Consider the following 16,451-nt stretch of genomic DNA (forward strand, 5'->3'; position numbering starts at 1 on the left):
TCTCTCACTCGCTGTTTGTCTCACTTGCTGTCTGTTTTGCTGTCTCTCTCTTTTGCTGTCTTTGTCTCTCTCTGTCTTTCTCTCTCTCTCTCTCTCTCTCTCTCTCTCTCTCTCTCTCTCTCTCTGTCCCTCTCTCTCTCTCTGTGCCTTTTTCTCGCTGTCTCTGGCTTTTTCTCGCTGTCTCTTTTTCTGTCCCTTTCTCTCTCTCTCACTTGCTGTCTGTCTCTTGCTGTCTTTGTCTCTCTCTCTCACTGTCTCTCTCTCTCTCTCTGTGTCTCTGTCTCTCTCTCTGCCTTTTTCTCGCTGTCTCTTTTTCTGTCCCTTTCTCTCTCTCTCTCACTTGCTGTCTGTCTCTTTTGCTGTCTTTGTCTCTCTCTCTCACTGTCTCTCTCTCTATCTCTGTGTCTCTGTCTCTCTCTCTGCCTTTTTCTCGCTGTCTCTTTTTCTGTCCCTTTCTTTCTCTCTCACTTGCTGTCTGTCTCTTTTGCTGTCTTTGTCTCTCTCTCTCACTGTCTCTCTCTCTCTGTGTCTCTGTCTCTCTCTCTGCCTTTTTCTCGCTGTCTCTTTTTCTGTCCCTTTCTCTCTCTCTCACTTGCTGTCTGTCTCTTTTGCTGTCTTTGTCTCTCTCTCTCAGTCTCTCTCTCTCTCTCCCTCTTTCTCTCTCTCTCACTGTCTCTCTCTCTCTGTCTCTCTCTCTCTCTCTCTCTCTATGTCTCTGTCTCTCTCTCTGGCTTTTTCTCGCTGTCTCTTTTTCTGTCCCTTTCTCTCTCTCTCACTTGCTGTCTGTCTCTTTTGCTGTCTTTGTCTCTCTCTCTCTGTCTCTCTCTCTCTCTCTCTCTCTCTATGTCTCTGTCTCTCTCTCTCTGGCTTTTTCTCGCTGTCTCTTTTTCTGTCCCTTTCTCTCTCACTTGCTGTCTGTCTCTTTTGCTGTCTTTGTCTCTCTCCTCCCCCCTTTGTATGGAGCACACTCTGGCGCACACTGTCGCTCCTGTGTCGTTGTGTGGTCACATGACCCGTATTTCCTCACCCCTTGTTGTCTGCAGAGCCCCATTCATGCCTGTTCCGGCCCCTTCTGCTGACTTTTTTTGTTAACCATTTCCTCTTCAGATTTACTGATCCCTCCTCTGAGACAAACGTCCCGGACTGACGCACTGGGGAAGCCCCACAAAACGTTTTATGGGGGCGGAGGAATAATACGGGGAAATTAAGGGGAATGTAGAGTATTTTTTCTGATATTATGTTCTATAAAATCAAGGGGTTTATATATTGGATATATATGCTGTGTGTGTGTATACAGGTCATGGTGTAGTAATGTGTATATACATGATCTGTGCTGTGTGTGTGTATACAGATCATGGTGTAGTAGTGTATATACATATCATGGTGTAGTAGTGTATATACATATCATGGTGTAGTAGTGTATATACATGATCTGTGCTGTGTATATACATATCATGGTGTAGTAGTGTATATACATATCATGGTGTAGTAGTGTATATACATATCATGGTGTAGTAGTGTATATACATATCATGGTGTAGTAGTGTATATACATATCCAGTGCTGTGTGTATATACATATCATGGTGTAGTAGTGTATATACATGATCTGTGCTGTGTATATACAGGTCATGGTGTAGTAGTGTATATACAGGTCATGGTGTAGTAGTGTATATACATATCATGGTGTAGTAGTGTATATACATGATCTGTGCTGTGTATATACAGGTCATGGTGTAGTAGTGTATATACATGATCTGTGCTGTGTGTATATACATATCATGGTGTAGTAGTGTATATACATATCATGGTGTAGTAGTGTATATACATATCCAGTGCTGTGTGTATATACATATCATGGTGTAGTAATGTATATACATGATCTGTGCTGTGTATATACAGGTCATGGTGTAGTAGTGTATATAGAGGATCTGTGCTGTGTATATACAGGTCATGGTGTAGTAGTGTATATACAGGATCTGTGCTGTGTATATACATATCATGGTGTAGTAGTGTATATACAGGATCTGTGCTGTGTATAGACAGGTTGTGGTGTAGTAGCGTATAGACAGGTTGTGGTGTAGTAGCGGATAGGCAGGTTGTGGTGTAGTAGCGGATAGGCAGGTTGTGGTGTAGTAGCGGATAGGCAGGTCGTGGTGTAGTGGCGCGGATAGGCAGGTCGTGGTGTAGTGGCGCGGATAGGCAGGTCGTGGTGTAGTGGCGCGGATAGGCAGGTCGTGGTGTAGTGGCGCGGATAGGCAGGTCGTGGTGTAGTGGCGCGGATAGGCAGGTCGTGGTGTAGTGGCGCGGATAGGCAGGTCGTGGTGTAGTGGCGCGGATAGGCAGGTTGTGGTGTAGTGGCGCGGATAGGCAGGTTGTGGTGTAGTGGCGCGGATAGGCAGGTTGTGGTGTAGTGGCGCGGATAGGCAGGTCGTGGTGTAGTGGCGCGGATAGGCAGGTCGTGGTGTAGTGGCGCGGATAGGCAGGTCGTGGTGTAGTGGCGCGGATAGGCAGGTCGTGGTGTAGTGGCGCGGATAGGCAGGTTGTGGTGTAGTGGCGCGGATAGGCAGGTCGTGGTGTAGTGGCGCGGATAGGCAGGTCGTGGTGTAGTGGCGCGGATAGGCAGGTCGTGGTGTAGTGGCGCGGATAGGCAGGTCGTGGTGTAGTGGCGCGGATAGGCAGGTCGTGGTGTAGTGGCGCGGATAGGCAGGTCGTGGTGTAGTGGCGCACATATTGTAGATAGTTTCCATGGTTACAGACTACATACAGGCAGTACAGGCAGACTCCGTGGTCAGGTGAAGGCCCAAGCTAAAAGCCAACAGTGAAGAGGTCAGTGAAGACCAGACCCCCAAAATACTTCATTCCCCAAGGTCCCAAAACTTCCTAATGGAGGACCTGTCCTGAATTCTATAGACAACCTATTGTTATGAATAAGCACTGAGTGTAATGCTTTATTTCCCCAGTGGTGGTGCTGCAGAGAAATTGAACACTTACTGCCAGGATTTCACACGAGCAGCTGATCTCCTCCGGGGTGATCAGTTTATTATCATGGGACCCTCCTAACAGTGGGAATTACATAAAGCTGAGAACCCCTTTAGGGCGAGTCACTTGAGATTGGGACATGCCTTGGGGTTAGGGAGTGCCCTCTTGTACTCTATGGTCCCGTACATGGTGGACGCCTCATGGTGTCTGGTCTGAGTGTATCGGGCTCCAGTCATCATCTCCAGTGCGGGGAACAATTCCAGTCATCTATAGCCAGACGCTGCCAGTGACAAACAAGTCTCCTTTACTTCCCACTCTTGTTTTCTTATTGTTATGGGAAGGGTTAATGTCCTCACACATTAATGTGTAGTATGTGAGTGGTGGGTGACACACGGGAGGAGTGTCTGTACATGGTCTGCTGAGTAACACTCCGGTGAGGGGGGGAGCTGACTCAGCCATGTGTAGGCCGAGAGAAATGTCATCAGATCCACCCCGTACATCCCCGACCTCCGGAGCTGTCACCATAGAGAGTCATAGGCCCCCCCTGTGTATATCACCCTGCAGGAGGAGGAGACTCATAGCCCCCCCCCGTGTATATCACCCAGCAGGAGGTGGAGACTCATAGCCCCCCCCCCTGTGTATATCACCCTGCAGGAGGAGGAGACTCATAGCCCCCCCCCGTGTATATCACCCAGCAGGAGGTGGAGACTCATAGCCCCCCCCCCTGTGTATATCACCCTGCAGGAGGAGGAGACTCATAGCCCCCCCCCCTGTGTATATCACCCAGCAGGAGGAGGAGACTCATAGCCCCCCCCCCCCCCTCTGTGTATATCACCCAGCAGGAGGAGGAGACTCATAGCCCCCCCCCCTGTGTATATCACCCAGCAGGAGGAGGAGACTCATAGCCCCCCCCCTGTGTATATCACCCTGCAGGAGGAGGAGACTCATAGCCCCCCCCCCTGTGTATATCACCCAGCAGGAGGAGGAGACTCATAGCCCCCCCCCCTGTGTATATCACCCAGCAGGAGGAGGAGACTCATAGCCCCCCCCCCCCTGTGTATATCACCCTGCAGGGGGAGGAGACTCATAGCTCCTTCTATATATATCACCCTGCAGGAGGAGGAGACTCATAGCTCCTTCTATATATATCACCCTGTAGGAGGAGGAGACTCATAGCTCCTTCTATATGTATCACCCTGCAGGAGGAGGAGACTCATAGCTCCTTCTATATGTATCACCCTGCAAGAGGAGGAGACTCATAGCTCCTTCTATATATATCACCCTGCAGGAGGAGGAGACTCATAGCTCCTTCTATATATATCACCCTGCAGGAGGAGGAGACTCATATCCTTCTATATATATCACCCTGCAGGAGGAGGAGACTCATATCTCCTTCTATATATATCACCCTGCAGGAGGAGGAGACTCATATATCCTTCTATATATATCACCCTGCAGGAGGAGGAGACTCATAGCTCCTTCTATATATATCACCCTGCAGGAGGAGGAGACTCATATATCCTTCTATATATATCACCCTGCAGGAGGAGGAGACTCATAGCTCCTTCTATATATATCACCCTGCAGGAGGAGGAGACTCTCATAGCTCCTTCTATATATATCACCCTGCAGGAGGAGGAGACTCATATATCCTTCTATATATATCACCCTGCAGGAGGAGGAGACTCATATATCCTTCTATATATATCACCCTGCAGGAGGAGGAGACTCATAGCCCCTTCTATATATATCACCCTGCAGGAGGAGGAGACTCATAGCTCCTTCTATATATATCACCCTGCAGGAGGAGGAGACTCATATATCCTTCTATATATATCACCCTGCAGGAGGAGGAGACTCATAGCTCCTTCTATATAGATCACCCTGCAGGAGGAGGAGACTCATAGCCCCTTCTATATGTATCACCCTATAGAACATATTAGGACATATCAGATGCTGTTGTGCTCTTTTCAGCTCCATCCAGTGTGGGGTAACGTCACCCGCTCTCTACAGTTACGTTGTCCGGTAAATGTCACCAGTCCTCTGAATTACCGCATTGTCTTTGCCGTTTGTTTATGTTGCATCATATAAAGAACTTGCTCGCGTAGGAAACCAATGCATGTATGGTGCCTCCTAGTGTCTGGTAATCTTACTACAGCCAATAACAAATCCCACTGCCACCTAGTGTTTGTTTGCGAGGAGACATGTCACTCAAGTGCTTATTATTTAATTAATTTATTATATATATTTTTTTACTTTATTATTATTATTATTATTATTCATTTATTTTTTTTCTTTATCACCGCAGACTTTCTTGGTGATCGAGAAAATCATGCTCCTCCCGCTGCCCCTGCACCTCAACCTGTGAAACCCCACAGATTGAAACGGTAACGTTTTTGTTTTTACTCTTTTTTCATGTGTTTACGGGTGTAGTTTATTGTGAGTGTTGTGACTTATCATGGCTCTGGTCTTCCTGCAGTCTGGATGTATCGCTCACAGGAACAGTTTGGATCCCGCTTTCCCCGTGACCCCTTCATCAGTGGAATCAACTCATCATGGAACTCTGCTCACCCCCGGCCATGGGTCCCTTCAGGCAGGTGAGTTTTTTTTATTTTTTTTATTTATTTTTTGTGGGTGTCAAAAGTTGTAGGAAACTGTAGCTAGTCCCGTCCATTAGAATAGTGCGTTGGTGTGTACTTGGTGACGTGTACCTTACGCTCTGTCATTGCTTCCCGCTCTGTCTCCTTCTGTCTTGCTCTCAGATGCTCCACCAACCTTAACCAACCTCAGCTGCCCCCACACCTATCGTCTAGTCATGCGACAAACCTTGGCCACCCCAGCAAACCCTATTACCCTCTTGGGTAAGTGTCTGGGCTTTTACTGGTGGGTTGGGTTGCATTGTATCTTCTTGCCGTGGCTATGGCCGCTAAACCATTGAATCTTTTATGTCCACCTTTGGACAACCCCATTGAGTTAGATTATGAGGACATTCTGTGTATAGTTATTTCCTTATTGATCTTGTGCTCTGTTTTTTTTGTTGTTGTTTTTCGATTAGCTCTCCTCCTGGCCATCGCTATGGGAAGTTAGAACGGGTACACTCTTGCGTCCAGCTCCTCCTGCGCGATGAGAAGCAGCCGCAGATCTGGGAGCAGTTGGGTCAGATCTATGAGTCTGAGCAGGAGCTGGAGGACGCTGTGCATTGCTACCAGGCTGCCGCGCGCTACCACAGAGGCTATGAGCTGAATGCCCACATCTCCCGGCTGCAGCAGGTAAGGTGCTGTCTGGACTTATATGGTGGGGAGATTTTATTCTCCTTGACGTGAGTCTTCTGCTTTAGAACAAACATTATATGCCTCTAGAGCAGTGCTCCCTAACCTTAAAGGGGTATTCCGCCCCTAGACATCTTATCCCCTATCCGCCGGAGGTCTGATCGCGGGGGTCCCCAGCGGCGGGAATCTCCCTGCTGCACCCGGCGTTCGTTTAGAGCGTCGGGTGCAGTGTCGCAGGCTCGTGAAGTCGCAGCCACGCCCCGCTCTTGATGTCACAGCCACGCCCCCTCAATGCAAGTCTATGGGAGGGGGCATGACGGACGTCACGCCCCCTCCCATAGACTTGCATTGAGGTGGCGTAGGCGTGATGTCACGAGCGGGGCGTGGAAAGACTCCGCCCTACATCGCCAGTCATCCGACATGGTGCAAAGTTTGTCTGGGGTGCCGCAGCAGAGATCACAGGGGTCCCCAGCGGCAGGACTCCCGCGACCAGACATCTTATCCCCTTATCCCCTTATCCACGGGAGTACCCCATTAAGGCCATATTAGTCGGAACCATAGCGTTGACAGGAGCAGCAGCGCACATGTTCAGCTGCTGCTCCTTTCAACCAGGCGAACACTGAATCCCAGATTTTATGAATAGTGGGGATCCAAACCCAACCACCTATCTAAGCTCTGTTCATGGGCGAACCTCATAAATCCGCCTGAGCTTCCCTTGCATGTCGGCTATTGCCATTTTTGATCATGTCTCTTTATAATAAAAAAAATTTAACATTTAAAAATGTAAAAAAAAAAAAAAAAAAAAAAATAGTGAACTTTTCTAAAGAAAAACTATTGCCCTCCACTTCCATGCAAGGGAGGTTTAGGGAAGGTGTTAGTTGTTGAGTGCTGTTTACATCCTCTCCTCCTGCCATCCCTCTTTCTCTTCCGCTTTCTCTTCTTCTATTTACACCTATTACTACTTCATTTGTCAGACTCACCTATGGAACCTCCACTCCTCTCCTCCGCACCATCGCCCCAAATCTCTGCCTCGCCTACAACAAGTATTTGACCTGATGCAACACGAGGTGAGCTGACCACGATTGCACATTTTTACTCAAGTTGTGGATGCATTATTTATTTATTTATTTATTTAATTTTTGGGAGGGTTACTTAACATTTCTACGTTGTTTATCATTCTCAGCAAAAGAGGCATTTTGGAGTCAAAAGAGGACCCCCACCATTGAAGCGGCCCGTTCCCAGCGCTGATGTGCCGCCACTCCAGTCACCCCCGCACAGTCAGCTTGGAGGAGATGAGCAGCCCATGAAACGGAGAAGAAGTGGAAGCCCCGAACAGGTGAGAGAAGGCTACAGGATTCCTTGTGTTTCCTTTGTCTTTAAATAGAAACTGACAGCTATTTCACCCGCACTAAAAAGGGGAATAGCTGTAAAAAAAAAAAAAAGAGGGGTTACTTACATATACAGGTGCCGTATTTCCTAACTTGTGCGTGTTTCTAAATCCGCTGACATTGCGAAATGGAGGCGGGGAGCCGGCTAACCCAGCTCCCCTGCCTCCTCAATATTCACAAAGCTAACTTCTTCCGAAAACAGTGTCACCCCTGTCCTCAGGTTGTGTGTGTGGTATTGCCCTTCATTTCCAGTGAAGGGAATGCAGCCAAGTTGTAATACCACACACACCCTGAGGACAGGGGTGGCGCTGTTTATGGAAGAACTTAGCTTGGTTTTTCTATTCCTTTACATACAGAACCTCAATACAGACATAGACAGATTATTGTGTTTCTCTTTTATCTGGGAGCCATACTCATATGTGTCTGCTTGGATTAGTACACTATGTGTCTGCCACAGGACAGGAATGTTACAAGGAGTCAAATATTTTGGGGCTCCGAGTGTTTTCGTGCCACGAGGGAGTTAGTGTTGCTTATGGACTTCATACTAACTCAGTGTTTCCCAACAAGGGTGCCTCCAGCTGTTGCAAAACTGCAACTCCCAGCATGCCCAGACAGCCTTCGGCTGTCTGGGCAAGCTGGGAGTTGTAGTTTTGCAACAGCAAGAGACACCCTGATTTAGAGACCCTGTACAATTCTGCTCCAAAATTTGCATTATTGTTACATCTAGGCTGCAAATTTCACTCTCTGCAGAGGGTGAGATCCGTAATATAAATGTAAATAGATAGCGGTATATTGGTCAAACAACATAATAATTTATTAGGTACTGGTAAATACAAAAGTACAGGTAAAAAAAAAACATCAGCATCCCTCTCCCACCCACTAAAAAACACAACACTCACAGGAGGGGAAATATTAGATACAAGAACCAGGTGGATGTAATAAACACCTAATGGGCTGTAATACCAGGGCATTGTACATACATATACACGCAGCATAAATAACTAAGCAACGTGCAGTAAAATACATGAAATACCTCCAGGTAAAAATGCAATGCCTAGCCGAAATACCAACCACAATGTATGCCATGTTAGGAGACCACTCTTGGAGCGCGTGGACCCCAACGATCATTTCGCTCAATAGAGCTTCATCAGGGAGCACTCCCGAATGATCATTTCGCTCAATAGAGCTTCGTCATGGGGCACCCCCCAATGATCGTTTTGCTCAATAGAGCTTCGTCCGGGGGCACCCCCAATTATCATTTTGCTCAATAGAGCTTCGTCATGGGGCACCCCCCCCAATGATCGTTTTGCTCAATAGAGCTTCGTCCGGGGGCACCCCCAATGATCATTTCGCTCAATAGAGCTTCGTCATGGGGCACCCCCCAATGATCGTTTTGCTCAATAGAGCTTTGTCGGGGGACGACCCCCAATGATCGTTTTGCTCAATAGAGCTTCGTCCGGGGGCACCCCCAATGATCATTTCGCTCAATAGAGCTTCGTCATGGGGCACCCCCCAATGATCGTTTTGCTCAATAGAGCTTTGTCGGGGGACGACCCCCAATGATCGTTTTGCTCAATAGAGTTTCGTCAGCGGGCACCCCCCCCCCCCCCCCCCAATGATGGTTTTGCTCAATAGAGCTTCATCAGGGGCACCCCCTGATGAAGCTCTATTGAGCGAAACATACGTTTGGGGTCCACGCGCTCCAGGATTTGTCTCCTAACATAGCAGACATTGTGGTTGGTATTCCGGCTAGGCATTGCATTTTTACCCGGAGGTATTTCATGTATTTTACTGCACTTGCACTTTGCTTAGTTATTTATGCTGCATGTATATGTATGTACAATGCCCTACATCCACCTGGTTCTTGTATGTAATATTTCCCCTCCAGTGAGTGTTGTGTTTTTTTTTAGTGGATGGGAGAGGGATGCTGATGTTTTTTATCTGTACTTTAGTATTTACCTAATAAATTATCATGTTGTTTGATCAATATACCATTATCTGTGCCATTCTCTTTAGGGGTAATTTGTATGAAAAACATTGATTTTTTATTTTTTTCATTTGTGGTAATAACTCTAAACAGAATGAGCTGATAAAAAAAAAAATGTGGCAGCATGTAGAGATGAGCGAACTTACAGTAAATTCGATTCGTCACGAACTTCTCGGCTCGGCAGTTGATGACTTTTCCTGCATAAATTAGTTCAGCCTTCAGGTGCTCCGGTGGGCTGGAAAAGGTGGATACAGTCCTATGTGTAGATGGGGTTTTGGAAACTTCGTCCATTTGTATTATTTAAGGTCTGTGTGTCTGCAGCTCTGGATGTGAATGGAGTATAATGTATAAATCCAACAGGGCGGATAGGCCCAGTGAAGGACTCGTAGTCCTAGAGGGTGCACGGCTTCCAGGGCCTTTAATCAGTCCCTAAAAATAATCCAAGATTAAAGTACAGTCAAGCGGCACTCCGTGTAACGTCAATCAAATTCTTATATTTATTCGCACATCTAGAAAGTGCAACATTTAGATCCTACAGTTTGGAGAATTAGGCTTCAGAAAGATCCAAATTTTAGGATCGAAACATTGCACTTGCTGGATGTGTGAATAAATAGACAAATTTGATTGTCACATGGAGTGCTGCTTCCTTGTACTTTTTATCTTGGAGTATAACACATTGTGCCACTTAAAATTGGCACAAGACTTGGAAAGTAAAGAGTTAAAAATTCACTTGTAATATCCCCTAAAAAAAAAAAAAAAAAAAAAGTTGTTACTCCTAATTCTGATTATGTACATATAATTTTTGTCTAGCACCTATGTCTCTCACAAATACCTTCTATCTGTTGCTCACTTGGTTTGTCATTCTGTGATTTAGAGGGGGCGTGTCCTCACTCTGCATGGCTCATCTTCCTCCCTGAGTTTGCTGTGCTGTGCTGAGTCTCTTCATCTAATCACTGCAGGCTGCTCTGTAATCCCCTCCTCCCTGCTGCAGTATGATAAGACAGGAGTGAGCACAGAGGAGTGGTATGCGGTTGTTTTTATAAACCCTAATTTCTAGAAAAAGGAACAAAAATTTTCTTATAAAGTGTATATTAGAAAGGTTAATGTTTTGCCAAGATGTACAACATATAAAAAGTTTTTGAATCTGACAGTGCCCATTTAACATGTTGCTATTGATGCTATTTGCTTATTAAGTGTTGCGTTGTGAAGTATAAAAGTTTTTTTCTTTTGACTGTCATTTTCTTCTCCCATATTGCAGCAAAGAAGGGGTAACCCTGGTCTTCATTCTCCTCCGGTGCCAGTGGGTCCTGGCAATGTTTACCATCAAGCACCTGCTAAACCGAATGTCTGGAACCCACTAAACCACGAGCCCTGGGGGGAGCGCCGGGAGAGGCAGGTAAGATGTCATGTAGAGTTAACGATAGGGCAGAGTCTTCTTCCCGACCAATCGAATGAAACAGCCTCATCTATTTTATTTATTTTTGCTTGTCTGCAGGATCCCCGTATTCCACCCCATGTTCCCTCTTACTCTTCATACTGCCCCTCACGTCCACCACCACCACTACACCAGCAGCCCCGCCCTCCAAGTGACCTTAGTGAGGCTCGGTGTCAGAGGTCACCTGCGGAGGTCATTCCAGCACCACCTCCTCTCCACGTGCCTTACGACCAGAGAAGACCCCGCATCCCAACACAGAAGACCTCTAGGACTGATGTGCCCCCTGTAAGAATGCTTTACCTTTTTGTCTTTTAAGTTAATAATTTTTGGGGATTATACACTTGAAAACTAATTGCTTTTCTTTGATCATGTTTTCAGCCCTCTGATCGCTATCCCACCCCAGTGGACACCACGGTCAGTATCTGCCCTCCTCCAGAAGAGCCAGACCCAGCGAAAACAATATGCCCACCGCTCCAACCCCAGCCACCTTCCACTCCCTCGATACAGCAAAGCTGGGTGCCAGCCCCAGTCAAGGAGGAGGCAAAGAGTGACGATGAACTGGAGGAGATTCTGTTTAGTGAGGGTCCTGGCACCGTCAAACAAGAGGGTTATTATTCACCTTGCGATACCCCAGTGGGAGGCAACGTCTTTGATCATCGAACTCAGGGCATCACCACCAGCAAAGTCAGGCCTAGGTCTGAGGCCTTCCAGGATGCCAACCTGGATCATGTGCTCAAGAGCCTGCAAAAAATTGATGAATCTGGGTTATTTGCCCCAAAGAAAGAGGAGGTAATAGAACAAGAAATTAGGAAAAGCCCTCAGACTCCAGAGCTGGACATGAAAGGCAAAAACTTAAGCCATGGACTGTCTATGTCCGAGGGCAGCTATTCAGGAGGAAAGAAGTCACCAGCTCAAGAGGACAATGCCTCGTTCTGTTCTTCTTCTACAACCTACCACAAAGATACCTCAGGAAACCTTCAGGTGCTGGGTTTAGCTGCTCCACCCACAGCACCCTCTTCAGTCTTGACTCCGACATCTTTAAGTCCGAATCCAGCCTTGTCAGAGAGCAACCAACAGGAGGATGTGAAAGACCAGCCCTCCGGATGCAAGCAACTCTTTGACTTTCCTTCGGGACAGCTGGCTGAACCCTTTGAAGAAGCCACGGAGTTTGCAAAGATTTTACCCGATGGCTTGGACAACATTATGAAGATGCTAGACGAGTCTATAGAAAAGGAGGAAGGGAACCGCAGTTGTACAGATGAAGACTTTAATTCTCCTGCCCCTCCCGCCTGCCCACCAGCAGAGACCAGAGCAACGCCCCACCTCAAAGGTCCAGCTCAGACCATCTTGAGCAACCCTGTTTCTGGTGCCAAGCCTCCAGAACCCAAATCTGGAGAGGTGCATACCTACTATGGACCTAAAAAAGCAATATTGGGGCAAGAAGCTGTTAGCGAAGCTAAACCTGCTCAGCATGGGGGCAATAGTGTGCTTAAATCCCTGGCAAGTGTTCTAGAGGGTCAGAAGTATTCTTACCGTGGAGGACACAGCCTCAAAACTGGAGGGGGTTCGTCCTATTATACTGGTGCTACTATGGTGAGCAAGCGTAATGTTGACCCGTACACTGCGCAATCTACCTCACACCGGGCCTGGGACTCTAAGATTGGAGCCGCCCCTACCTCAGATGTGGCGGGACGTGAAAGGGTGCTAGCTGTGAGGCCCGCAGTCCGCACAGAGACGGACATTTTAGAGGACATAGCACGTGCTTGTGAAACATTGGTGGAAGGCACAAAGGGGTCTGGGAGCACTTGTTCCAGGGAGGAAGAAGAGCAGGATGAGGAGGAAAAAGGAGCACAAAGACCTGATATTGCAGTGGAAAATAAACTTGACCACATTTGGGGTGCTGAAAAACAAGACTCTGCTACTAAAGCTGAAATTGTCTGGGTTGGTGAAAAGGCAGATGGTGCAAAAAAACTTGAACCCTCCATTGTAATGGAGGAATCTGAAAGCATGGCCAAGAAAAGCCCAGAACCACGATGGGATGTTGAGACTACAGAGGCGAAAGAGGAAATTAAGCAAGAGACTTCCTGGGCCGAAAATCTGATCGACCCAGCGCCGAGACCTAGCAAGGCACTCGATGGAGAATTAAAGAAGATATTTAAGGTAAAGTCTCCTGCTGAGAAGACCGAAGGGTCTCCGGCTGCATCAGTCGAAGAATGTATCTTGAATGCGCAGACGCAGTCTGTAAAAGAATTAACAAAGACTGAGAAACGCCATAGAGGTGCAGAATGGGAATTGCCCAAAAAATGTGCTGAGATAACCCAGAAAACCTATGAAGGTACCTCTTCTGAAATGCCAAGGATGGAAAATGACGACAGACTCACTCCAGGCGAATCATCCACGGCCGTAGCCGAGTCACAGGGTGAGAGTGTAAAAGCTGTGGAAGCGGAGAGACCCCAGGAGAGGATAACTCTGTCTATTCCTAACCGAAATAAAGACGAGAGTAGAAAGAAAGACAGGAGGCATCGGAAAACCAAAAGGGACAGGAGCAGGCGTTCGAAAGAAAGGCGGTCGCAGAAGGACAAGGAAAGGCAAATCTTGGGCAACTTGGACCTGCAGAGCCAGTGTAGAGATGCTCCTAAATCTTCAAAGCAAGGATCTGGAGGAGACCGAAGAAAGGTGGAAGGAGGCGGCAGAAGGTGCTTGGAGGATGGCCACCACAACCAGTCCTCCTCGCCTGCCGCTCCCGTCTCCGCACCAGCCCCTGTTTCCCATGGAACGCCGAGCTCTGATCTGTTGAAGATGAGACCCTTTACTGAAGGGCCACCTAAGGAACTGAAGATAAGACTGATCAAGGTGGAGAGCGGAGACCGCGAGACCTTCATTGCATCAGAGGTGGAGGAGAAGAGGTTACAGGCTAGCGAACTGACTGTTAACCACACCGCTGCTGAAATCGTCAGAGCCACCAAGTGAGTGCTTTGTATAGACCAGTGTTTCCCAACCAGGGTGCCTCCAGCCAACGGCTGTCCGGGCATGCTGGGAGTTGTAGTTTTGCAACTTCCAGCATGCCCGGACAGCCGTTGGCTGGAGGCACCCTGGTTGGGAAACACTGGTATAGAGAGTTTTAGAACAAAGGATAGGACTTCCAGATGCTGCAAAACTACAACTCCTGGCATGCCCGGAGTGGTCGTTTTTCAACAGCTGGAGCTTCATGGTTTGGAGACCACTAAGATGGACCACTGTTTATGGCCCACACTAGCTGCCTTTTTATACCGTGTTGAGAGATATGGCAATCTGATGGGCCTCGGATTATTGGGGGCTTCAGGTGTGTTTTTAGAGGGTGTTGCAGCGCAAGGATGAACGATTTTAAGTGGCCAAATTGTCCACTGGGATAGACCATCAATGTGTGTCACCCCCACTCACTGTCTCTTTATAGAATGTTGAGAGACTATCATCGCAGAACAGGGGCCAAGTCCTTGGAAAAAAAAAAGTGCAGGAACTCACCCAAGATTTCAACTGAAGGGCTGGTCCTGCAGAACTCCTGCTAATGGGAACTGTTTTGCTGCTGTGGAAAAAGGGCAGGAACTTAGTTCCCACGCGTTCCTGCAGGACTTGAGCCCTGTCGCAGAACCTGACACTGATACGTCCATGCCCATAGGGCTGTGACAATCTACTAATGGGCCTTGGACTATTGGGACTTCGGATTGATATGTGGCCAAAATGTAAATTCATTTCTGAAAATCACTTGAGTATAAGACCTTCTTTTTATCCTTGATGTCTGCAGACATCTAAAATGGTTGCTAGGCAGGAAGATTTTAATTATGCTTCTATGATGGGGGGGGGGAGGGGAAGGAGCTCGATGACCCTGAATTTACTATTGGTCAAAAAAAGAGAACATTCTGTTTTCCGGCCTTGAGTGCTTCAGAATCCAACAGGTACAAAGATGAGAAAAGTGGAGATGTAGCCACTGAGCGGATTCGGTATTTGTGTGACAGCTTTGGCTGGGGTTCTGCTTTTCTAAGAAGAAAAAAAAAAACTCCTTCAGTTTTAGTCTTCATGATGCTCTCCTGCAGGGGAAGCATTGCCCCTTTTGTACATTATTTAGTGTTGTGACGAGATATCCCAGTACGCCGTGGTTGAACAATCTTTACCCATTAGGCCTCGTTCGTACTACGGTAATTTAGGGAGGATTTTTGTTAAAACCTTGTATCAACCCTGTTTAAAAAAACAAAAAATAAATAAAAACACCGGAATAGGTGCTCAAGCTCACCACAATTTTCCACAAACAAAAGCGTTGTCCTGTTTAGGACAATTTTGGCGACCCTGCAATGGAATGGCGGGTATTTATCCAACCAATCCTCCGATTCCCGGAATGTTGCACCATATACTATACCAGTGTTTCCCAACCAGGGGTGCCTCCAGCTGTTGCAAAAGTACAACTCCCAGCATGCCCGGACAGCCGTTGGCTGTCCGGGCATGCTGGGAGTTGTACTTTTGCAACAGCTGGAGGCACCCCTGGTTGGGAAACACTGACCTATAATACTATAAAGTCCAACATGCTGGGAGTTGTAGTTTTTATTTGGGGCAGCTGCTGAGCCACAGGCTGTATCAGGGCATGCTGGGAGTTGTAGTTTAGTAACTATAACTGCAACTCCCGAATTTAATAATAATAATAATAATAAAAAAAAGCACAATCAAAAAGTCAATAATAATAATAATAAAAAATAATAATAATAAAAAATAATAATAATAAAAAATAATAATAATAAAAAATAATAAAATAAGAAAAAAGCGCGATCAAAAAGTCACATCAAAACAAAAATGTTAAAATCTACAGATCGGGGCGCAAAAAATGAGCCTCATACACCCTTGTATAAGGAGAAATTAAAAAAAAATAAAAAAAAAAGTTATAGGGGTCAGTATAGGACAAAATTTTCCCAGCATATGTGTATCCTGTGATGTCACGCATATATAATTAATTATGCTAATTAGCATGGCCGGTATTTGTTTTTGCAAGAAAGGTGGCAACCCTGGTCGTGTTGCCGAACGAAACTACTCGGCAGATTCCCGAACATGTTCGTTCTTCTGCCAGAATCCAATTAATGGTTGGAAGTTTCGGGAGAGAACTTTGAACGTGTGAGCCAAGCAGCAATACCCCATTAAAATCTATGGGAAGCTGCTGGAAGCCGCACAGGCCCCATTCACATTACAGAAGTTATGGTTACTGGATGCAATTGTTTAAGGCCACGTTCACATCCCAAATAGTGCCTCCCAGATACCTTTTTATAAAGCTCAAATCGGCTGCAGTCTTACGTGTGCACGGACAGGCATGGAGGCAGTCACACTTTTGGCCAGCAGAACGCGATTTTCCGTGAAAAGTCTGATATGCATGGA

The 16,451-nt window shown here is 46.9% G+C and overlaps 1 protein-coding gene across 1 annotated transcript in view; it reads left to right on the forward strand.

The window, feature by feature from the left end:
* The window catches only part of KDM6B (lysine demethylase 6B), a 53,214-nt gene that overhangs the window by 20,157 nt on the left and 16,606 nt on the right, over positions 1–16,451 (forward strand). The window contains exons 2-10 of the mRNA XM_056570088.1: positions 5,290–5,368; positions 5,461–5,578; positions 5,744–5,842; positions 6,037–6,250; positions 7,225–7,317; positions 7,434–7,586; positions 10,884–11,021; positions 11,121–11,345; positions 11,439–14,026. Of these exons, the coding sequence (XP_056426063.1) occupies positions 5,466–5,578; positions 5,744–5,842; positions 6,037–6,250; positions 7,225–7,317; positions 7,434–7,586; positions 10,884–11,021; positions 11,121–11,345; positions 11,439–14,026 (3,623 nt within the window). The 5' untranslated portion in view covers positions 5,290–5,368; positions 5,461–5,465. The remainder of the gene's footprint in view (positions 1–5,289; positions 5,369–5,460; positions 5,579–5,743; positions 5,843–6,036; positions 6,251–7,224; positions 7,318–7,433; positions 7,587–10,883; positions 11,022–11,120; positions 11,346–11,438; positions 14,027–16,451) is intronic.

Source organism: Hyla sarda, chromosome 4 (genome assembly GCF_029499605.1).
Source record: "Hyla sarda isolate aHylSar1 chromosome 4, aHylSar1.hap1, whole genome shotgun sequence".
Lineage (NCBI taxonomy): Eukaryota > Metazoa > Chordata > Amphibia > Anura > Hylidae > Hyla > Hyla sarda.